Source organism: Notechis scutatus, chromosome 4 (assembly GCF_049901735.1).
Source record: "Notechis scutatus isolate UNSWTSFEM ecotype Mainland chromosome 4, rNotScu1.2, whole genome shotgun sequence".
NCBI classification, from domain to species: domain Eukaryota; kingdom Metazoa; phylum Chordata; class Lepidosauria; order Squamata; family Elapidae; genus Notechis; species Notechis scutatus.
In genome coordinates this window covers 94900235-94926091 of record NC_142012.1, presented here as the reverse complement: position 1 = coordinate 94926091, position 25857 = coordinate 94900235, and the positions used below count along the sequence as shown (strand labels likewise).

Below are 25857 nucleotides of genomic sequence, written 5' to 3'. Positions count from 1 at the left end.
CAAAGTGCTATTGTTATTGCTACTCATATACTGCTTTGAACAGGAACATTATGATCAATTACATTTTACTTAATACTCAATCTTGTTTTTCAATATGCATTCATAAAAAAATTAGAAACTAAGAACTTGTAGCCATCAGCAGATAAATGTGATATGCTTATCCCATAATATGTAACGAGCATGTGGTGAGGTTTTAAAATGGGCCATTGCATTTCTAGTCAACCCCAAAGCATAACATAATTCAAGTAAAGGCTCAGAAAGGATTATTTTTTTGCTGTGCTCCAAATTAAGCTGTAGTTTGAAGGTATAAATGTCCATCAACAATAGAGATATTGAACTATACAACCTACAGTATATGATTAGAAATGATGCCCTGAACAATGTTTCAAATAATTTTAAAATAATTTTCAAATAACCATCATCAAAACCATTTTGCAAACAGGAGAATTTTGACGTCTTAAACCAACTCCAGGAATACCATGTTAACAAGCACCATGAACTCCAACCTTTATGTTTAGTGGCAATATTGAAGCGTTTGCAAGTTGCATTTACAGTATCTCATAGCTTGTGCTATTAAAAAGGCATTCTCTTTACTCAAAAGTAAATTTAAACACACTGAGGTGTTTCACAATGATTATTATATGTAAATCGAGCCTGCAACTTCAGGTGTTTATGTCCAATGCCCTAGATCCTTTCTCTCCAATATGATACTTGTCCTACAAATGTATTTTTTTTCCATTTGAGAATATACATTCTACAGTGATTATGATCATTTCTCATTAGTGGAGAATCTGTGGAGGTGAGGATAGGGAACAACAACTCCTTAATATGTGTGTTTCTGCAAGTTTCAGCATTCCCTTGAAACTAATATTTCTCTTCTTGTTCCTCAATGGCTTCATTTTGGTTTTGCTACTATCAGCACTTCTCACCTGACTTTGTTATTTGAAGAGGAGATTTCAGCATTACTAGAGGTTGTATTATTTCAGATATTACATACCACTATCTGTTATAGTAAATTTTGACAATCTTCACAATAGAACAATTAAAATACAATAACATAGTAAATTAAGAATACTATTAATACATACATTTCAAAAAGGGAAAAGGGGAGGGGGAAAGGAAAACCACAAAATTCATTCATGCTGTGTTCCGAGAGGGTTAGGGTGAAGAGATAAGTAGGTACTTCTCAAACAGTTCCTTGGGGTATGGTGGAACAGACCAAACTTCTTAGCATACGCAGTAGAGTCTTTCCTGAAAATAATAATGAGCCCTTAGATATGTAATACTGAGATTAGCTCGCATATCTTGGATTCCAGGTTGCCTTTTGCATCAAAAGCAAATTCTTTAACACAAACATAGCTCTGTATACAGGTAGCCCTCGAGTTGCGACCACAAGTGAGCCCCAAATTTATGTTGCTAAGTGAAACACTTGTTAAGTGAGTTTGCTTCATTTTATTATATGATTTTATTATATTATACTATATTAATTTATTTGATTCTTTGAATTAGTTTTATTGTTTTAAACGTTTTCTTGTTTTAAATCTGGTTTTTAAGTATATTGATGGGCATTGATTCTTTTTATTAGTTTTATGGTTTTAAATGTGGCTTTATATTCTGTAAGCTGCCTTGAGTTGCCATGGGCGAATAGGCAGCAATATAAATTCAATAAATAAATAAGTAAGTAAGTAAGTAAGTAAATAAATAAATAAATAAATTTTACGACTTTTCTTGCCACAGTTGTTAAGCGAATCATTGCATTTGTTAAATTAATAATATGGTTGTTAAGTGTGAATCTGGATTCCCACATTGTTGTGATTAGCCGGCAGCAGGTGCAGACGGCTGAGGAGAGCAACGACTCAGATGAGGAGCCAGGATCATTAGGGCATGGACTGCTGCCTTCAGAGATTGTGGGGGCTGGGAGCAGCGATGAGGAAGTTCCTGAGGAGCCTGTGCCAAGTGCGTGTGCATGCAGGGCTGCTTGCAGGAAAGAGCAGCGGCTGCAGCACGGGTGACTCAGGAGTAAGGCTGCAAGGTAATGGTCCCTCCTTCAAGAAGATAAAAGCCAGCTGTTCTTTGTAGGAAGCAAAAACGTTCTGAAACTCACCCTCGTGGACATTGCAGTATCTTAGGTTGGTGTTTGAAGATTCTTGTGTTGTAAAATATTTCTTATCTGTTATTCTTGGCAGCCTCGCAGAGTTTTGGCGAGGCTTGTGCTTATCAAAGTTAATTAGTTTGCAGCAGCCTTTTAACCATGGATTCGTAAGAATCATTAAAAGGTTTCTGTTCCCTTTGATTCATGTTTGTTTTATTGGAAAAGGGTTTGGGTCAGAACACCCATTGACTTTGCTGGTCAGAAGGTCACAAAAGGGGATCACGTGACTTTGGGACACAGAAATGGTCATAAATATGAACTAGTTGCCAAGCCTCTGATCCTTGATCACATGACTGTGGGGATGCTGCAGTGGTCATAAGTGTGAAAAATGGCCATAAGTCACTTTTCTCAGTGCCGTTGTAACTTTGAACGGTCACTAAATAAACTGTTGTAAGTCGAGGACTACCTGTATTGGAATCAACAAGGTAGCAAATATGACGGTGAATAATTGAATCAGCTTTACGTATTCTTCTACTATTTTTGACACTGTTCTTCCAAGGTTCTCAGGCCTTCAGACCAGTGCTTTTTATTTTATTCTGATGAGAACCATATGAAATGGTTAGGCTGGGAAATCTGGACCCTTTGAACTATAGTCATTCAATGGTGATGAAGGTCTGAAATTGGGTTTTTGTAATAAAGATGTGCAAAACATTTCAAATTGGAAACTGGCTGTTCGGTTTGTTTTGAGCTTGGGGCCCTGTGGTAAGGTTACAATACCATAGGAGCACTTCTGAGGAGATAAGAAGATCACATTATGAATTCAAGTTATGTGTTTTAAGCAGTGGTGAGATTCAAATGATTTTAGTACTGGTTCTGTGGGCATGGCTTGGTGGGCATGGCAGGGGAAGGATACTGTAAAATCTCCATTCCCACCCCACTCCTGGGGGAAAGTTACCACCGGTTCTCCCGAACTATTTAAAATTTCTGCTACCAGTTCTCCAGAACTGGCCAGAACCTGCTAAATACCACCTCTGGTTTTAAGTAGTCTGTCTAAAGGTAGTCCTTGTTTTGTGACTGCCTTGTTTAGCAAGCATTTGCAGTAAGATGGTGATAAAAGAGTAATTTTGCAATAAATCTTTGCAATTACAACTTTCCAAAGTCTACAAAGCAAAGAAAGCTGAGGTAAAATTGTAAACCCAGTTGCAGTTTTACTTAGTGACTACTTTAGATAACAACTGCATTGTACCAGTTGTGATAATTAAATGATTAATTATCATTTTAATTAATTAAACGTCTACTTCCTACTCCTAGTCTGATAGAATGTTAAAGTTCTTTGGGAAAGAAAAAAGTGGATGGAGAAGATGCTCATGGGTTTCATGAAAAGACAACTAGAAGTAAAAAAAAAATGGACAAAAAAGTGAAAATCAGTGATCTAAGATGTATGTGCTGGCATATTGTTCCAATTTTCACACAATAAATTAAAATTTAACAGTTCCGTACACAAATGACAAAATGTACAGGGAGCAGTCAGGCAAAATTACCTTACAATGTTCTTGATTGAAGGATGACTTTGGGGGAAAATTTAGGCAAGAGTTTCATTATCCTGCTACATCATCCAACGGTATTTGGTAACACTTCTCTCAGATCTAGATCCTTTCCAAAACATTTCCCTTTTGAACATTTACATTTTGAAGAAAAAACTGTCTCTTCATTAGCATGGAAAGCTTTTGAACCAATAAGCATCCACTTGCTGCTTTACCACAAAGGAGATAATCACGTTTCTTCCATTGAATGCTTTCCATTATTTGAAAAGATGCCTTTGTCTTGATCTGTCTCTGAAAATTCATTATTAAGGTTAGGGTTAACTACAAAGGGATCTATTGCAAGATATCATAACGTGTCCCAGTTATTTTAAGGAGCAAATAATAATAGTGTAGTTCGCCTGCTTAACATTAGAGAGAACTGAATTATACAGAATCCACAATTTGTTTTGGATTCTTGAAGAGTTCCCATACCTAATGATTGATATTCTGGAAAGTAATGGAGATTCTGGATAGAGAGGACCATTGGTTTGAAAGATGGGTAAAAGAGGTCATTTAGGTTAATATTGAGAAGTCCTCTCTCAATGGGGTGGGGTGGGGTGGGAATAAAACAATTAAGACACCACCTATTTCCTGTCTACAACACTGTCCTTTCAGCAGTTCCAAGATGATTCCACAACCAATTGCATTCCTTGACACAGATGACCCTGAGGGTACAGATAAACCCCCAAATGGCTCAAGAGTTCTGAGGGAAAATGCTAAGACCAGGTGACTGCAAAGAAATATGATCATTCCATCCTGTCAGAATAATCCCTCCATAGCTCCCACCATTTTGTCAGAACCCAATGAAGCTTCTTGGATGAGAAGTGAAATGTCTTCTTCCTCAAGGAAGAAACAATCTACCTGCCTTTTGAAAAAGCACCTTTGAGACAACTATGACCTGGATGATGATAATCTTCACAAACATACCTGATAATGCTTTTACCATTCAACTAACAATAAATAATGCAGACAGAAAACTCATATTCTACATTCAATATTCACCATCTAAAAAGTCACTGGTATTATAAAGTAGGCCACAGAAAGTGCTTTAGTGCAAACATTAATGCAAATTATTAAAAGTTTAAATGCATATTTACAAGTCTGTTGTAAAATTCTGAGAAAAGGGAAGCTTTGCATATTTCCTATTTCAGTTTCTGCAGCTTGTGTCAGAAGTTGTAAGTGTTTAGGATAGATAAAATCGCCAATCCATACATCTTACACTCATTTGCTGTTGCCTGCCCTAACTCCATTTATTATTACAAGGTGTGCCTTAAATGGGTAGTCTTGGCCATAGTGAGGTACAAAGGGATGTTCCTTCTCTTCTGAAAATCTTAAATCTTTAAAAGCTAAAATCTGAAGGACAAAAAAGTTTATTAATTCCTGAGACTTCTTTGGCCATGTATAACTCTGGACAACTTACAACAACCATAAAGCACTAACAAAAATGGTAAAGCTCCTTGAGAAACTGCCTCTCCCCAGTTACACCCACCTGTCTGGCAATATGTTGTAGGACGTTTCAGGGCTTGTTTGCCAGAAAAGTTGTCTGGCAAGACCAAGGAAAAGAGTTTTTTCTGCCATGGTACCTTCTCTGAGGCATGTGTTGGGACCATGAATACATTTTCTGTTACAAAGTTTGTATAACTCCAAAGAAGTTTCGTATTAAGAGTGATGTTTCCAATTGAAAATCAAGCGATGTTTGTCCCAAGGCAATAGAGGCTGAGAGAGGATATATTTCAAGGAAATGGGCTTTATGTTCCTATCTTTCTGACAGAATGCCCCACATTCCATGTTTTTACCATATGTTCCACCTAAAAGCTATAGATGATTTCGAATTTACATGCTTACTCTATTCTGCCCTTTTCCTAACATTGTGAGACCATATGCAGTTCTACCCTGCAAACATGAAAATGTATTACAATAAGAACATACATATACTTGCTGTAATGTTCCTTCCTTCCTTCCTTCCTTCCTTCCTTCCTTCCTTCCTTCCTTCCTTCCTCCCTTCCTTCCTCCCTCCCTTCCTCCCTTCCTTCCTTCCAACAGCCAAAAGACACTCAAAGTCAGGAAAATAATAAACTAAAAGCAGGTGGCATGTGGAGTGGGAAGGAACTAATTCACCCATCCTTGTCTCTACTGTCTCATTACTGACTGAAAATCATTAGACATTCCATGTGATCTGTTCACATTATTACTTTTATGGTAGATTAAAGATACAAGTGATTTTGTCCATTCATATTAAGACTGAACAAATAAAAAATCAAACGAAGGGAGGAAAGGTGTTACATTAGCAGAGCTCTGCTAATCTATCTATGTTTAGAACAATGGAAGGAAAATCTATAATGATCTTTTCTGTGGTTAATGTTTCATAGTTACATAGGGACAATTTCCTTTAACGTGATTCATAAATGTGTATTTAGCGATTATTGCAAACACAATTTAAACTTCATGGATTTTGAAATTAATTATACCTATAGCAAACTACGTGCTTTAAACGCTGTGACAATAATACAATAACACAAAATCTTTTCAAAACCATTAATGAACAATTTGTAGGATAGCCTGGCAATTAAAATTATAATTATTGCTGTGAAAATTGGCAATTTGACAACGTTGAAAAATCTTTTTGATGAAAATCAGCAGTAAGATAGTTTCATAATAATGATTTATCTATATTTCAAAACTTTTAAATGGCTGGGTAATCAGAGAGAGAGAGAGACAAAGAGAGAGAGAGAGAGAGAGAGGAAAGATACTCTACCTTCTTTCTCATTCTGTTTTTCTCTCTCTCTGTGTTTGTGTGTCTGTGTGTAAAATTAAATCAAAATAACAACACATTCATTTTCCCTTCTATTCCTCCTCTCCTGATTTCCCGTAAGTGTTGTTTTTTCAGGAAATACTTTTGAGACATTTCATTATATTAAAAATATCCTGTGGAATAATTCAAAATTTTAATAAGTGAAATATTGCAAATGGGTACTGATATTTGATAAATCCTGGGAATATTACATGGCTGTTGTTCTGAAAAAATCTAGAAGCAGGAGTGTAATGCATATGCTAGTTTCATTGGAGATAACTCTTAAGAAATAAATTATGTATATATAGACATACCCAAGCTTCTAATGATGAAGACTTTTGATTCCAAAGTGGTAACATAAAGTAAGGAGGAATCCTTATTACATGAAAATTTTCTTGATACTCTGAAGGTTGTGAAATATAACCTCTTCTAGTCCAAAATGCAATGTACAATTGTTTGAAAATATATATTTTAAATGCATAGGTAATTTATTTTCTATTTTTACTATTTTACATATTGTTCGCTGTTACAGCTGCAATAAAAAAACTTATCTGGAAACAAATCCTATATACAGAATATATATAATGTTATGTAGGCATACATATTGGATCATAATATAAAAATACTGTTTTTCTTTTGTCTAGAATGACTAATTGCTTCTTGTAACTTAGTCTACAATTGCTTTGATACCCTAAAATTTGGAAAACTATGTTCTACCACTAGTGTTTGGTTATCACTGTTAATATGGAAAGTAGGGGGAAAATGAAGAATGATAAAAATAATATATATGGGAACTTCAGCAACCTGCAATGCATAAACACTGGAGCTAAAGAAGGAATTCATTCTTCTTTCATGATTTGAATTGCATAGAACATAAATGTTCAAAGTCTACAAAAACCTCCCACATCCATTCCCTTCAGTGTCAGGCCTTCTTCCCACAGCCCAAGTCCACATACTCAGCTGCACTGTTTATATCTATGAATCTTGGCTTTACTTTTCTTTATGAGGGATGTAAAAGCAATGTCTTCCCCAATCACTCTCACCTCTAGTACAGTACATGTATATATAAGTTATATGTTCCCTTTTTTGTTGATCGATTTGTCTTTGGTTCTGATGATCTGGTTGACTGTAATGTTTCTAGCAAACGAGGACTGAATTCAGCATTAGAAGCAAATGCAAGATCTACAAGTGAACATAATAATCAGGTCTTGCTTTAGTCAATAGAGCAGGAAGATGGAAGATCTCTCTGAAGATCTTTGAATTCTCAAAGTGTTTTTGTGAAAAATTAGGGTACCCTCAATAAAAAATGAGGGGCAAGGAGATAAAGGGGGAAATGATAGATTTGTTTCACCTTGTTATTTCCCCTATTGAAATGATTATAATTTCAAAGTGCTTATTCTCATGATGCTTCTATTTTTTGCTTCTGTTTATAATTATGCCTCTATAGAAATGCTGATGTAAATCCACCCTGATTTGGGGGGACGGAATCATGGGAGAGGCAGAACTATATAGCATGGGCTCTTCACCAGCTGAAAGCACTATATATTATGGAAATATTTGCTGATCTTCCAAGAGGAAAAGACAACCAACTCATCCTCTAAGCTTCATGACTTTCCACATTAACATTAGTGCCAATTTCTTTTAATTAGCCTTGTCATTCTTTATGCAGCCCCATGCATATAAAAATTAATTATCTGTAAATTCACATCTTCATAATTTCTAGCTTTCACTTCAGTTGTTCTTGGTGACATTTTCTTAAGAACACAGTTATCAGGAAATTGCACATGGAGAACAGACAATGTTTCAAAAGGTTAAAAAAATAAACAGAGAGAGGGTGGATGAGACTTGAACAAAATATCAACACATAAACAGCATATAAAACTTTAAACTTCAGCCACCACATGATGGAGGGTTTTTGCTTTGAGACTTCAGAATGAAACATTTAAGCACCATTAATATACACATTCCGTTTTTATTAAATTGAATTATCTGTTACCTAGCAAATCTTGCTATAAATTTGTTAAAGATTGCATATTCCCCTTCATTTTGCATTTATACCATTTTTACGAGCATTGGGGAGGCCGACATATTAGGAGAAAAGAATCAAAATGAGTTCCTTTACTTAAGAAAACAGTTTTATAGATTATTTGCTTCAGAGCAAAATATTGAGCAACAGAGTTTTTGTGGGATTCAGTAGGCATAACAGAATAATAGAGTTGGAAAGGACTTTAGACATTTTCTGGTCCATCTCCCTGCTCAAGCAGGAAACCTATACCATTTTCAACAAATGGTTGTCTAATGTTTTCCTAAAACATTTTTTAAAAAGCATTCACAAATTTGGAAGGTAAGCCATTCCACTGATTAATTGTTCTAACTCACAGGAAATCTCTCCTTAGTTCTAGTTTGGTTATCACCTTGATTAGTTTCCATCCATTGTTGCCATGTTTTCACTTATGGTCAACATTATTGGGTGCATTTTGGAGAGTTATGGAGTTAGGAAATTCCATAGAGATATTTCAGGATTAAGTATATGACATACATCAGTTTGGAAACAGTGTGTTTACTACTCATTGATAAACCAGTAGTGGGAGACATTGAAATGAACAAAAATGACTAATGAACTAGGCCTTCGGTTGTGACAGATTGCCATTTTATTCCTGTTTTTCAATTTAGATTTGTTCTGCTATGTTCCAGAAAATAGGCTCTCCAAGTTGCAGGAGTAAGTAGGAATACTGCGTAGGGCGCAGTACAACCAAATATATATTCTTGATGTGAATTCAGCAGTCTTCCAGAACATTAAGGAGCATTTGTAAAATGCATCCCCCTCATGGCTTAGTCACCGTATGCAATGGCAAGTGTGCTGTAGAGATTCTGGCTACAAAACTGCTTGAAAAATGAACCTGTAGGATAGGAGGTTTGATGTGAAGGCTGTTTCCCAGCTTTTATTCTCATGAGAAAAATTGATTCTATTATAATATCTAATCTTTCTCATTTCCAAAAATGAGATAGCCATAGGAATATTTTAAAAAAATAACTAGATAATAAGGGCCAATTGTAAGTTAGCAGATCATTGATATATTCCTCCATGTACAGGAGGTATTGTATCACAGTAAGAGGAACAAACACTACCTTTGTGCTAGAACAACTAATGACCTGGAGCTAGCTCACTGGCAACATGGCAACTAGTCTTGTCCTCAACAAATATTTATGGGACATGAATATGACACCCAGCTGTTAAGCTAGTTTTCTAAAGCCTGGTAATTGGGGTTTATATAATGACTCAATCTTCTATGGTTTCTTCTGACATGTATGAGCATGTAGACTTGGCATATTTCAAGTCCCATCATTAAGCAGTGTCATCTGATGAGACCCAAGAAGTGTCCTTTGTCTGTTGCAGCACCTGCTGTCTGGATCACCATTCCTCCTGATATATGAGTGGTTCCTGCCTTGGTCATATTTAACAGGACCCTTAATCAGGGCTCTTTCCCACAGCTTGAGTCTTGTAGGTTCAATAGGTCTTATTGTTCTTCAATACACATTCTTCTTCCAGATGAGTGTTTCAAAACTTTGGCAAATTTAAGCTGTGTGGACTTCAACTTCCAGAATTCCCTCACCACAGTGTTCAAGTTGAAGTCCACACAGCTTAAAGTTGCCAAGGTTGAGAAATACCATTCCAGATATTTGGATTTTAATTTAATTAGTTTCTTTCTACTGTACTCTACTTTGGGTTATCACCATAGAATTGATCAGCCTTATAAATGTAATAAAATAAGTAATATCATTTTCATGTTCTTAAATTTAGCATTCTCTTGAATAATGTCTGATGAAATATTGTACATCTGGGCTTCATTTTGAAGAAACACTCTGAAAGGATTGGATTTCTTATGCTTCTAAACATTGTACTCGAATAACTTAAACTTTGAGTTCAAAAGAACTCATTAAAAAGGTATAGATATATTGAGCCAAAGTGTTATCTTTATCTTCTATATCTGTGACCTAATCTTGTCTTTCTACATTGTTGTCATCTGCCCTAATGCTTAGTTGCTAGGGAGAGCACAGCAAAATCTTAAAATGACAAAGAATGGGATAATGAGCTCCCTATTTCTTAGAATTAAACAAAAGGAACTGGCTACAAATAAAAGGTGGATTCAGAAGGGAGTGGAATATAGCAGTACAAATACATGAATCAATATCTGACACATGACACAAAGGGTAAGGAAATCTTGGTGCCAGATACAAGTGTTATACCCCAATGGGTCCATTAACATCTTGCCAATATTATACCAGCCCTTTGGCTTGAAATCCCCATTTGTGTCCAATCAAGATGGTTCTTCATTGATAATATATTTTTCAAAGTATAATCAAAGGCTCTGACAGCTGTGATAAGAAACAGAAAGGCCTATTTATTTATTTAAAATGGCTGCCCAAGTAAACTAAAGTGATTCTTGAGAATTTACAGAAAACTAAATAAAATCTAATCATCAATAACAAAAAGAAAAGAAAGCCCAAAATATCAAACTGATAAACAATAAAATGGCAATTCAAATAAATTGTCTCATTGGCCCTCCAACATATAGTAGTACAAAGGTCTAGGGCAGAGGTCTCCAAACTTGGCAACTTTAAAACTTATGGACTTCAACTCCCAGAATTCTCCCGCCAGGATAGGTGGCTAGAGAATTCTGGGAGTTGAAGTCCACAAGTCTTAAAGTTGCCAAGTTTGGGGACCCTGGCCTAGGACTTAGAAGTTCCAAAGCTTGTATAAGGATGTCAGTCACAGCCAATAATGCTAAATATTGTACAAGTCTGAATAGGAACATGATGGCTTGATAGGTCTTACTAGAAGGTAGAATTAATAAAACTACACGATTGCTTGCAAAAGGCAAGGGCAGGACTATGTCCTATAGCAGATCCATCTTTGGGTAGAAAGACTGAATGTTTGGTGCCAGAGGTATCTGGATAGAAAGCGGTACTATCATGTTCATAACATGTTACTAAGATTACATTTTGATTCTCTCAGCGAAGCAGAGGCAGAAAGACTGCAAAACATTTGAACTGCTTGCTATAAAGGAACTATGGAATCCTTTACATTTTGGACTAATAAGGAAAAAAATATTTCAGAAGTGCAATTTTTAAATCTTATCAAAGAAGCTGTTTTTCATGGCAATGTGCCCTTTGCTCTCATCTCCAAATCCAGATTAGCAGAAGAGTTTCTTATGATCACAGTCAAAAATCATGTTTTCATCCTATGGGATATTACAAAAAGTGAAATCCCTTTGTCTCTCCATGTGTCTACTGCTGTTCTAAGTCTATCATTGTGGGATTATCACAGGATTCAGCAGAAGGCAAATAGCCACAAACCTGAGGAGCAAAAGGATTCTTTCAAACCTTAAGTGTTTCAGAACTGTGAGACATCCACAGATGTTTACAGGGTCAACTGACCTGAATATAATGTGGCTATTGCCTTTCGGTTTGCAAAAACAGTGGCAGAAATCGTCTAGTCTAACACAGAGATTGTCAGGATTCTGGCAGTTACCCCAATTAAATCATGAGTCTTGAGCCAAACTTCCAAAACTTCAAAAGGATTTATTGGGAGTTAATATGTCCAGCACTGCCTGGGTGTAGCCGACTCTGAGACACATAGTTCATTATCACCCTTGACCTGGTGTATCATAATTCATATTCTCCAAGAGACACATCCATAGCCAAGAGTCATCAATCATGTTCTCCAGTTAGATATTTGCACATAAAATAGAAACTTATATAGCAAGGAGAAACTTCAGTCACCTAGTTACTATCTTTGAAAAACTATTTATGGAATACACTTTCAATTTTCAAGCTGTTGCACTACTCTTTCAAACCCCTTTCCCCCCTCCCTTTCTGTTGGCAACTCTAAAAAGACCATAGAAATGTTTTATGAGTTGACAGAGATAATGTCTCAAAGTCCTGAGAATTTCTGTTAGAATTTCTTACCATGAACATACTGTGTTTACTTAGAATATCCACTAAGATTGAATAAAAAACAATGTCTTCACCTTTCAGCCCTTTAAAATAGATCACTTTAGGAAGTTATGAATGCTAATGCTACTTTTATTATAGCAATAGCACTTAGACTTATATACTGCTTAATAGTGCTTTACTCTCTAAGCAGTTTACAGAGTCAGCATATTGCCCCCAACAATCTGGGTCCTCATTTTACCCACCTCGGAAGGATGGAAGGCTGAGTTAACCTTGAGCCTGGTGAGACTCGAACTACTGAATTGCTGGCAGTTGGCAGTCAGCAGAAGTAGCCTGCAGTACCGCACTTGCACCACCGAGGATCCATATGTAAAATATAAAGTTACAGGATCCAAATCCTGCCAGTTTGAATGTGGTTCTCCCCTGTCTTCCATTTATCTTCACAAAAGCTATGGAGAGTGATGTCTGAGATGTTTTCTCAATCCACATTTCTGCCCTGGACCCAGAGGTTTTTGTTTTATTTGATCCTTGTCTTAATAACAAATTCTCAAAGCTGTCACAAAACAAGTCGCTCTTTAACTAGCTCTTTAACCAGGTACTGACAGCCCTTGCCACCTCTTCATTTGAGTCTAACACCTCTATGCCCACAGGGTATTCCCTGAATTTGGGGGGAAAGGTAGAAGTTGCATGGAATAAAGATTTGATGGTATGGAGTAAGACAGTGACTTCCATTTTGTCATTTGCACCTTGGGTGCTTGTATGCTGTGGGATCAAGTGTTGTCATGTTCTGCGTCTGAACCCTTGCCCTACTGTTATTTCAAAGTTTTGAATGTTGGAATAAAATGCGCTGAGTTGAGAGTAGGGCCAGATTCGAAGAATTCCATGTAAATAACATTGTTTGTATCCCCAGAACTGAGATGTTTCTGTTCTGACCCAAGCCTTGTTCCAATTAAACAAACACAAACTGTGTATAAAAGCAAACCTTTTTTAATGCGGCACTGGGAATTCTTTGCATTCCCAGCCAAGAATCATGTAAACCTAATTATCTGAGATAAAAGCAAGTCCTTTCAAGGTTGTAAAAGGCTGCCAAGAACTGACATCTAATTACTGATAAATATCAACCGACAGAAGTTTCAAGTTTGCAGGGTTTCAACGAGGACTCAGACTCTAAAGAACTTCTTTGCTTCCTGCAAAGAGCACATCCTCAAGGGCTGGTTTTTATCCCTTATGGGAGGGGCAATTACCTTCCAGCCTTACTCCTGAGTCACCCTAGCTGCTTCAGCTGCTCCCTCCTCTGAGCAGCTCTGTGCACATATGCACTGTGCACAGGCTCCCCCGGTCCTCTGCTTCACTGCTGCCAGACTCCAAAAGCTCCAAAAGCAGCACCCCACTCTCTGATAGTCCTGGCCCCGTCCCTGCATCAGACACAGGACCCTCTTCAAAGTCCTTGCCAGGCTCCCTGACTGGTTCCCTTTCGCCCTCGCTGTCAGAGATGTCTGCTGTCCGCACCTGCTGCCGCGAACCACAACAGTTTCCTGTCAAAGCCTGGGTTTTCATTTTCTTTTTTAAACTGGCAAAGCTTTGTGACGATATTCCACAGACAATGCTTCTTTTCTGGGTTAGACTAATAAGCCATGTGTCATTAGCTGTGACAATGTGACAACAGTTGCTGGCAAATGCCAATTTTTGATGCTTTCAGGTCTGCTATTAACATATGAGGAACCCCATCTTGCACAAGCCTCCATGTTTTTGACTGGCATGTTTTTGCCACGCTTGATGTCAATTTCCCTTTGAGTGATCCACCAATTGTCTTTAATCAAGTTCATTAACCTTTCTTATTCGAAGCTCTTAAATTGCTGTCAAAGGCCATCCACACAAATCAGCTCTTCCTAGTTCACCATCTTTACACACACACACACACACACACACACACACACACACACACAGTAGTCAAAGCAACACAGTTATCACAAATGGCCTGCATTTGGCAGTCAATTTCAATTGGAAAGATTCCTTTTGCATTCAAAAATTCAACCATAGCATATTGCTTAAAGTGCAGTGAAGAGTAGTAGCTTCCACTTCAGGAAAAAAAAAGCAACATAACCTTTTCTTCCTTTCTAGATAAAAGAACAGATAGTAAGGAACATATCTGAGTGTTTGGTGTATCACTACTGCTCTCTGTTAATGGCTTACATTGTTAGAGATGTTACTTTTTGTTCAACTTTCATAATGTGCTACTGTATGCCCATGTACCATAAATTGTGTACTAATATGTTAACTGTAGAGCAGATGACACCGGAAGCAATTAGATCAGGGGTGTCAAACTCAATTTCATTGAGGGCTGCAGCAGGGTTGTGTTTTACCTCAGGGGGCTGAGGTGGGCATGACTAGGGTGGGTGTGGCCAGTTCAACATCACTCGTGTCAGAGGGTGCCTGTGGTGGCCTGAGCCCTTTGCCAGTGAAATCAAGCTCCTGAACTTCGTTTTCAGTTGTGACGGCCTCCTGCAACCCTCTGCCAGCAAAAACAGAGCTCGGTAGAGCCTCATGCGGGCCTCCTGAGCTCCGTTGTCGGCTGCTATGATCTCCTGCAACAAGTTCCATTTTCACTGACAGAAGCACCACAGGCCACTCCTTTGCTGTTTCCAGTTAGATTATTATCTTCCTTGGTTATTGAACTATAATGTTTACCTTATTGTTATTCTATGGTACTATATTGTGGCCATTTTATCATGGTTTTACCCTGATTAAATATTTTATCTTGTTTACTGCTCTACATGCTCTAAACTTACGTTTGTGTGTGTATGTATAGTGTGTTTTATTAATGTTGTATATCAGTGACTGCATAATGCTCTGTAGATACCAGGGGTATCAAACTCAATTTCATTGAGAGCCACATCAGGATTGGGTTTGACCTTGGAGGGCTGGGTGGGGGCATAGCCATGGTGGGCATGACATATGACCATACCTCCAAACACATGGTTTTATAAACTTAAAAAAATAGGGAGGCATACATTACTGTGATTTTGTTTTTTTAATACTTACTTGATCTACTTGATCTGTATACACGTTTTATAGTTGACAATAGAAAGAAGTGGGGAGAGTTTCAAAGAGCAGGCAATAGTGTGGAATCAAAAGTACATCCCATTCATATTTTCTTGTGAGACTGATTAGATGACTGAAGCTTCTGCCGTGAAAAAATCTAATTGGAGAGCATGATTGATGACTCTTGGCTATGGATGTTTTTTGCTGGATGATACACCCAGAGGGGTGGGGGGGGAAGCAGGATCAAGGGTGACAGTGAATTATGTATCTCAGAGTTGGCTACGCCCAAGTTAGTGCCGGACGTAGAATGGTAGCTTTAAATAAATCCTCTTTAGTTTTGGGAGTGTGGCTCGAGGCTCATGATTTAACTGGAGTAATTGCTAGAACCCTGACATGATCACCTTATGAGAGAACCTTATGAGAGGATCCTGAAAGCTTGAAAGGTAAAATATTTTACTTGTACTCCCTTTTATAACCTTCTGAGTCAAGGACAGCCTCCTGCAGCACTGTGGAGGCCCCATTTTGGGCCTGGATGGCCTCCTGGGTGACTCCAGAGGCTCTGTTTTGGGCCTGGACAGTCTCTTGGATGATTTTGGAGGCTCCATTTTGGACTCTAGAGGCCAAAAGCAATAGCGGGGAGGGAGGGAGGAAGGAAGGGAGGGAGTGCCCTGCCCGTGCCCCATTTTTGCTAGCAGAAGCACCGTGGGCCAGTCCTTTGCTATTTGCAGACCAGCCCCATGGGCCAGATCTAAGCACCCCGTGGGCTGGATACAGCCTGCAGGCCTTGAGTTTGACACCCCTGCCATACGCTAAATAAAATAAATGTACAGAAAATATATCAGCATGGAATTAACGGAAGAATGATCCACCTGTACCTTATTGTACCTTTTAGGTCTAAAAAGTTTGGAGTCAATAGTGGGTTTGCTCAGTTCTTCTGAGTGTGGAACATACAATTGACCAAACTTACTGATGCTTTTTTTTAAAAAAAAAAACTAGAATGAAATATGACAATTACAAATTGCATTAGTTTGTATAACATTAACTGTTTACAGAACACATATTTCATAGGAGTAGGAATTTGTATATCAATATTTTTTTTAAAAATGTGCACATCCTGAAACAAGTGCCAATTGACAATCTGAAAATAACCAACACTACAATCCTATGCACAATTTCCTATTAGATTCACTGCATGCAGAACATTTCACTGAAAGGATCTGCAACAATTACTCTTGCAGATGATAACAGCTATATCAGTAAAATCCCTGTTGCACATCTTGTCAATCTTTAAGTGCCAAGTCCTGTAAATCCTGAGAAGACCAAAGATATCAGCTGTAAGACTTGCTAGCAGAGACAACCACCATTTCATTATTCATAAAGGAACACAAAGAATTTGGCATATGGGCATTCTATAATTATACATGAAAAAGATGTACTTGGGCTGACAATCCAAACCTTGAACATTCATTTTAGATATTCCAAATCCGTCTTAAATAAGAAACAGTTTGTGTGTGGTAAAACACACATCAAGCATGTTGCAAGAAGATCAACAGAACTTAGAAGCAAACCAGCTTTTCTTTTGTATACACAGAACCTCTGATGAATTACATATTCTCCAAGAGAACATTTGCAGAAGTATAGAAGTAAGAAGCAAACATCTTCCTCAAGAGAAAAAAAAACATAGTCTTTTGAAAAAGCATCTTTGAGACAACCATGACCTGGATGACTGAGAATCTCCATAGACATTATCATATAGACCAATCCAGAAATCACCTCCTAGGCACTAGGCAGCCTTTAGCAGATGGGTGGATGAAAGTATAGCTTGGAGGAATTTTTGCTTTATCAGGAGTTACAGAATTAAACTTAGCCTCAAATAACACCACAAGACTGTGCCCCAGGTGATTCACTTAGAACTGCTCAAACAGAGTCTAACTTCAAACTTATCTAACAACATGGTACACCAGAAAGCATGAATATCAACATTTCTTACTGTTGACCTATACACTTGTGACAGTCCTCTCTCTGTTTGGGAAAGGATTACTTTAGGCAGAGCCAGAGGGTAGCCAGAGGAGCAGACAATAAGAGCTAGCAAAAGATTTGCTAACTCTCCACAATGAAGAGCAATTATGAAATTGGACATAAGATCAGAAACAATTTATTATAGATAGTCCTTGACCTTTCCATAATGTCAAGATTTCCAAGGCTGAAAAACTTGGAGAACAAGAACTACTTAGATTTCTGGAAATATCTTTATTACTGGTAGGGTAATGTAACAATCTTCAAAACCTACCAAAGGAATCCTCTATACAACTTATATCTAGTGTAATTAGGGTGGAATTCAGTTCTCATGTTTATTCGTCCCCTAGATTCCAGAATCTCTTACAGATTCCCTCATTTTAACTGTCTTGCTATCCACCTTGGAGCTGCCAAGATCTGTTGGCATTTTATCACATCTGGAATATGTGTATACTTTATTTATGAAACAAATGAAACTCCACATGTCTGTGATTTTAAACTATGCAATTATGTTTTAGGCTTGTGTTCATTTAGAAGCTAACCATACATAGAATTGTTTGATACGTAACAGCTTTCTATGATATGATGACTCTGTTGCTTAGAATTTTCCATTCACATTACATATTTATTGGTTAAAGGCAAGCAACATACTACTTCCACCCATTACTGAGCTACATAACATATCACAAATATTCCACACCATTAATATGTTCTCATTATATTTAGATACCCATTCTAGCATCAAGTTGACATGACAGGAAAAGAAGGCAAAATATTGGCATTCTAAAAAAAATTAGCACCCACAAAATCCATTACAAGTTCCTCAAGCATTTGTTTCATTTTTAGCACTTCCAGTTATTCAAACTTTAGCTGCCCAGCCTACTGATTAAAAATGCAGAAACATCTATTATAATTAGAATGTGTTCACATATGTATTCTTAACAAAGGGGGGAAATTATACAACCTTTTTTATACCCTAGGAAAGCTTCATTTACAGGATTGGGTATTGGGGATGATTTATATTATAGCAACAACAGATTCAATAAATTATTTCTAGGGCTATGACACAAACAAAATATTGCAAGGTTCTCAACCAGTTGACCAGTAGGCAGTGAAGGTGGTAATGATGATGAGTGCTTTCCATATGCATGAGATGAACTAATCCATTAAGGTCATGGAACTTGAGTACATTATGAGAAGCCAAGCTAATCGGCTATCAGCTCAGTTGTTACTTTTGCAAAGACAGTTAGTCAATGGTGTGACCTCTCTCACCACCTCTCAAAGTGCTGCAGTATTCTTCTATCATTTCTCCCATCACCATGGAAGAAGCCAGCAAGCAACTTATGGAAATGGCCATAGTAACAAGTTTAGCACCAAGTGGGAATAATCTTAATTGTTTATCAGACAATGGTCTGATAAACAAAATCTGAGTGTGAAGGCAGGATAGGGGTGAATAAACATCTCAGAAGGTACCTTCCCTAATTCTTTGGAAAGTAAAAGCAGGAGAACAGAAGGAAAATACTTTCAGGCTTGTATTTTGTACTGTGACCTTACAATAAAGGAAGCATTAGTACTTTTGGTTTTGGTATCCTATCTGGACTATCTTGAAGGAATAGCATCTTGCAAGTCTGAAAGCACATCCCTCCTCCACATCTGTACATCCCAGAGAACTAGGAAAATGCTTCTCAGATGCTTTCTGAACTCCCACTCCTTTGGGTTCAGGCTTCATTTATGGAGGAATAGGAGGCTCCCTCCTGTTTTCCATAGTTATTCCCACAGTCCATTACAAAGTTCTAGGCATGAATTACAATACTTTCAACAATTTTTCTCAATAGAAAACATTGAATTATACCAACTCTCTTAATTGACCTAAAGATAAATATAATGCACTCTGTCTGATTCTTTTTATGATGTTGCAAATCTATTGCTACTTCAATGTTTCTGAAAAGTAATGATTACATTCTACATGCATTTTTCCATTTAAATTTGATGATGATAAAACCAAGGAAAGGTATTACACTACAAAAGTACTCTGAAGAGCTACATTTAAGGAATATTTTTGATCAATTCAGAGTGATATTATTTCTTAATTGAAAAGAATACTTATACAAATTTTTAAATACATATTTTATTTATTTATAAGATATTTATACATCTTATAAACGGAAAGGTCAATGTACATTGTAAAAGAGAAATTAAGCAAATAAAAATATGACATGAATATGGTTATAAATTATTATAATTTTTCCCATGTCTACAAAAATTCATTTATGTTCATGATATATATTTTAATTAATCTCATTTTCATCAGTTTGGGGGGAAACACGAACCAAAATCTGAAGTTGTTAGCTAATGAATATTTTGATATTTCAGTAAATACTAAAAACCTATAAAGTTAAGATAAAGGCTTGGCAGGACCTATGTTCTCTGATGTGGGTTATAGGAAAGTAACTGACCAATACATATTTTTATGTAATATTTACAGAATAAACATAATAACTGTTTGGGCTTAAGAAAGCACTACTAAAGATGGAAAGGCAGAAATCAGCAACTCCAAATGTAGTGAAAGCTGTTATTTCAATATATTTCAATCACCTGTCAACCTCATGGAAAACCAGATCAGTAACATGATCAAATTACCTAATTTTACTTTATTTAAAGTCACATTGACTTAATCTCTCAAATCTGAAAGTACATTTCTCTCTCTGTCTCCTTTACGGTCTGAGAAACTAGAGAGAGTGCCTTCTGGTCTTCTTGCTCTGCCCATTATCGAGAGGCTATGCTCTTTCTTATCTGATCATCGGTTAGCTTCTCTTCACCCAGTCTCCCAAGGTCTTTTTCACATCCCATTACATCACCTCCCAAGCCATCAAATGACCAGTCAATTTAGAAAAGCAGGAGTGTTATAACCTAGAGCAGGGATGTCAAACTTGCGGCCTGCAGGACAGATGCGTCACATGTAGGCCACGCCCACCCCAGCTCCACGAATGGGAAAAACATTGCGTGACGGCAACGTGATGCAGCGAGTTTGACACCCATGACATAGAGTATAGATTTATAAAGTCTCAGAGACTTTTTTTTAAATAGTAAGTTGAATAATCAAGTGTTATGATTGAGGTTCCATTCTTCGGAGTAATAAAGATATCAATTTAGCAAAGTGATACCTGGGAGACTTCTGCCAAGTCTAACTAAGAGTTGAATTAAGGGTTAAGTGTCTGGAAGAAAAGGATTTACTGCCATTCTGGGTGTGAAGCCTGACAAGAATCCACTCAAGGGTCTGATAAATCAGACTTTGCAATTTGCATGTAGCTGCAAAAATGAGACTGTCTCTGGCATAGCAGGATATACGTCTGGCCTCTGTTGAGTCTGCTGATTGTAAGCTTGTGCTGTACAATTAGTGGTAACTAAATACAGATGCAGAATGAATGAACTCAATTAACAGGCTTGTACTTACAGGGTCAGTGAGTTCTGGCAAACTAGCTTGATAAGTGAGTGGCCGGCAGTCACGAGTGTTAAATACTAATATACATGGAAGGAACATTGGTCCAAGGTCATCCCCATCAAGGACATCAACAGTGAGTGTGGTTGTGCTTGTTCTTCGTTCCACAAGGTTTTGAGCTCGATCCTGTGTAGAAAACAGAATGTTTAAATACTATTCTTGCAATTCCTTCAGAAAGAAGAATGGTGTCTTTCAATACAAGTAGTCCTTGACTTACAACCATTTGTTTACTGAGCGTTCAATGTTACAATGGCGCTGGAAAAGGGGACTTATAACCCCTTTTCACCCTTACGACTGTTTCTGCATCCCCATGGTCACATGATCAAAAATTCAAGGGCTTGGCAACTGGCATGAAATTATGACAATTGCACTGTCTTGGAGTCATGTGGATCACTATTTGTATCCTTCGTAGCTGGCTCCCCAAAAGCAAATTCAATGAGGGAAGTCAGGCTCATTTAATGATTGCGTGATTCACTTAAGAACTGCAGTGATTCGCTTAACAACTGTGGCAAGAAAGGTCATAAAATGAGGCAAAATTCATGCAGCGATTGATTTGACAAATGGACAATTGACAAGGATCAATTTTGAGCTCAACTGTGGTCATAAGTTGAGGACTACCTGTAAGAATTATTTATCATTTGATAACATGTGAATTCAATCTGAATCCTGTGCTGTTCTTGAAAAATTATGTGGAGAGAAGTAATGAACTGCCAGGCTCCAGATAGCAGTAGGACCTTGATGGGAGGTTTACTTTCTTTTTTTAAATCGGGTGGCAAGTTGGATTTGTTTTTATTTCTTCCTATCACTAATTTTCTTCTTTATTATGTCATAGATATCCTTTCCCAATTACTTTAGGTATACAGTATGTCTGTTTCTACCTCTCTCATTATATATTTATTCCAAGATACTCATCTCTTCCCTACATTCTCCCATTAAGCCTCTTTCTCCTTTCCTGGTATTCCAAGTTATTCAAGTCCTTGAATAGTTTTGTGAGATGTTAGCTGACATCAAACACAAATATACAAATGTGTCTCAGAGAATACTGAATGCAGAATCTAACTTTTAGTGATTCTGTAATAACTCCGAGAAATAAAGCAAATTATCCAACAGCAAAGAAATCTACCATGTGTAAAACACAACTTGCGAAATGAAAAGGATTTTTCTCTATCTTTCCTGAAATATTTGAGGATAGGAACAAGTAAAAAAAGACTTTTGCGATTAAAGTTTCTTTTTGTACATTTGGGGGCAATAAGTATTGTTTTCTTCACAGAACTCCAAGGGAGTTTAATTCCCTTTCTTTCTACAAAACTTTCTATAGTTTTAATTATTGAATCATTTATCTGTCAGCCCTGATAAACACAGTCCATCTATTCTGCTTTCTGGAAGAAGAATTAGCCAATTCTGCTGCTTTTCCAACAGAAAAGATTAAGTGCTCTGCAGGGAAAATGAACTCAGACCAACGCATATGGCATGTCAACCTTACTCAAGATTGTAGAAAGATTGTCAGACTGAAATTTGAAATTTGAGTGCTGTTTCTGTTTTTAGTTTTATAATAAAGAACTGTAGTGAAATATAAATAAATAAACAAACAATTATAGTGTATTTTGGCTATTACAGCTTGATTCAATTGAACAATTGAAAAGGGGTGATCAGATTAATGGAATACATCCATATGTACCATTCCTGCATTCTGTCAGTTTCTCTTGAATCAGTTGAAAATTAAAAACAAGAAAATGTTAACCTGGAGAAAGTTTAAAATGAGGGGTCACTGATGATGTTACCTAGTTAGGGTAATGAAACATTTGCAAGAAAACAAGCAAGCTCAGTGAACATAAAGGACCCGTCATTTCAACCCTGAGCTTCAAATATTCTCCTTTAAAATATCCAGCCTCGCTATACTCAGGTGGAAGCAAATTGCTCACTCTAGGAGGGATCGAGCATGTGATAAATGAAATTCCCCAGGGGCACAAGAATCTGACAAGCAATAAGAAGCTAGATGGAAGACAATTAAAGCAGCAGCAACACACGAGCTTATTATATAGGTTGACAGCAGAGGAGCAGGAAATGAGAGCACCTTTGCAAATTAATCTGAAACTATGGACAGAACTAGAAATAGGGGTACATATTCAGGCCTGGCAGAAGCCAATCACAATTCCAATCAGTAATATTCTGATCACAGCTCATCGTCCCTTAGCAATCGCCCTTCCCTTCCTGGGCCATATCTAGTAAAGGGGAGAAGAGGAAGGGAGGGCTGAGTTTGAGTTAAGTGAATTGCAATTATAATGTTAGAAAGCACTATTGAGATCATTTTCATTGGAACTTCTGCAGCAGGGAATCTGAGCCTTGGTGTGTCAAAAAAGGCCATTTACAAAAGGCATGGCTAGCTCGGGAATTCTGGGAGTTGAAGTCCACAAGTCATAAAGGGGCCATTGTTGTTTCCCACGTCTGATTTAGATCATCAATTCTAACTGCTGTCAATGAAGGAATTCTGATTAAGGTATGCTTGATAGATGTTCTCCAGTTACTACTCACATTCATGATGAGTTCCATTGCTGAATTTCCCTTTATTTTTCTATAATATTCAGCCAGAATCTATCTTTTGATAAATCATATCTTTTAATTAACAAATGTGAGAGTAGGAATTCTGCAAAGATGGATCAACTTTTTTTTGCTATTTAAATACCTTGTAGGTAATCTGTGCAATTCAGAGATGAAAGGAATACACACTAACTCTGCTTGAATATTCAGCACTAAACATTTGATTTGGGAAAAATGTTATTTTTCCGGGACTAAGAAGGGTTTAAGACTTTACACAATACAATTATTAATTGATTTCATAATTTTGCTATATTGTAGAATGTTTATTGTGGATTTACCTATCATCTACAGTTAATTTTCTAAACCTGCACTTTATATATTTATGTTTCTGGTCTGGATCTATAATAAAGTAATATATTTTATTATATAATGTGCATACATTGTTTTTTATTAAAAGATATGCAATTGGACCTAATTCGATAACATGTCTTCCAAAGATTCTACCTCAAAACTTAATAATGACATTAAACTAGCACCGCACAAAATTATTACCATTTATGTCAGAAAGATAACCCATATTAGAATAATGTGTGTGTGTGTGTGTAGAGAGAGAGGGGGGGAGGGAGGGAGGGAGGGAGGGAGGGGGGGAGGGAGGGAGGGAGGGAGGGAGGGAGAGAGAGAGAGAGAGAGAGAGAGATGGTTCTTTCTTGCAGCTCATGAATGCATGCAGTGATGTGAAAGTGTTTTTTATTATGAACAAGAGGATGAAAATATATTGTCAAAACTATGAATAGATGTCATTTGGGTTATTTATGGGTATGTGAGAAAGTAAAAACAATTGCATGAAATTTAGGAAATCCTTACAAACAATAAAGTGAGAAGGCAATTTTTAAGTATTGACTTGGTCCAAGCAAAGATGGTTTGCAATGGTAGAATATTATGGAGAAGAATAGGGAGAGTATTGATATAAAATACTTTTGATTTTACATTAGCTTTTCTTTCTCATTTCATGTGCCTCCTTCATTTGGGTTACTGTTTGTTACTCTCTTTTTGTGCTTTCTATAGTGCTGCTTACTGAAAAAGGATAGGTATGCATGCATGTTATGTATACGCTTTTATGGAATCAAAACATTGCTGTGCCAGTGAAATAATATATGAAAGACAGTGTTACAACAAAAGCATTAGGGTGATTCTCAAGCATGCAAGTGCCATCTCATCACTTAGAGATTTGAAATATGTATTTAGAAACATTATATGGCTACCCAACTCAAACGTTGGAAAGCATGCAATCAGCAAACAACAAACTATGCAAACAACAAAGCAATTGTGTTTAAAATCACAACAGCAATTAACAGGCAATCATCAACTCAAATTTGCTTTACACCAGGGTTGTCAAACCCGCATCATCACGGTGGCATCATGTGACATATCGGGACTTTTTCCCCCTTTGCTAAACTGACCAGGCTGGGGCCAGCACATGTTGTGTCTCCTGCAGCACCCTTCCGGCCAAAAATGGCCCATTTTGGACCAGTTTTTCGACCGTTTTTCAGCCAATTTGGGGCCCATTGTTCAGTCCTTTTTTGCTGCAGGAAGCCATGGAGGGATAAAATGAGGCACATCCCCCTGCACACGGCCTGTTTTAGCCACCAGAGGCACCGCGGGCCTGTCCCTTGATATTTCCAGGCTGGCCGGGCAGGGCTGATTTAAGCACCCCGCAGGCCAGATCCTGCATTTAAGCACCCTGCAGGCCTTGAGTTTGACACCCCTGAACTATATACCCTTAGCTACCTATTATACTTTCCATAATTTGACTTTCCCATGCAGCACCAGGTAGGGTGTGTTGCTGCACAAAGACGATCGGCATGAGTAACAAGCTAAACTTTGATGCAGGAATAGCACAACTGACACACAAAACAAAGTTATGCTGAAGCCTTCCTGGCCTCGGATGCCACCTATTCTTCAAGCAGGTTGTGTGAGTCCAGAAGAACCCCCAAATGGTGCACCCTCCGCCAAACCAAAGACGGAAAAACTTAAACTAGAGGGGCTCTAACTCATCGCCACTCAGTCTTGCTGAGATTTTGTTGAATCTTATTCTTCCCCGTTCAGATCTCCACAGCCTCCAGATACTGGGACAGAACATAGAGAGTATCATATAGTCATCTAGGGGCAGAGATACACAATTGAACATAATCAAAGTTAACCGCACCAAACTTGATTGCAGGAAATATGACTTCAGCAACAGACTGGTCAATGTCTGGAATACTCTACCTGATTCTGTGGTTTCTTCTCCTAACCCCAAAAACTTTAACCTTAGACTGTCTACTACTGACCTCACCCCTTT

The 25857-nt window shown here is 37.5% G+C and overlaps 1 protein-coding gene across 11 annotated transcripts in view; it reads right to left on the bottom strand.

Moving 5' to 3' along the window:
- The window catches only part of PCDH15 (protocadherin related 15), a 755413-nt gene that overhangs the window by 268792 nt on the left and 460764 nt on the right, over window positions 1-25857 (bottom strand). For all 11 annotated transcript variants that reach the window (XM_087964118.1, XM_087964124.1, XM_087964126.1 and 8 more), the window contains one exon: window positions 20934-21104. In XM_087964118.1, coding sequence (XP_087820244.1) covers window positions 20934-21104 — 171 coding nt within the window. The remainder of the gene's footprint in view (window positions 1-20933; window positions 21105-25857) is intronic.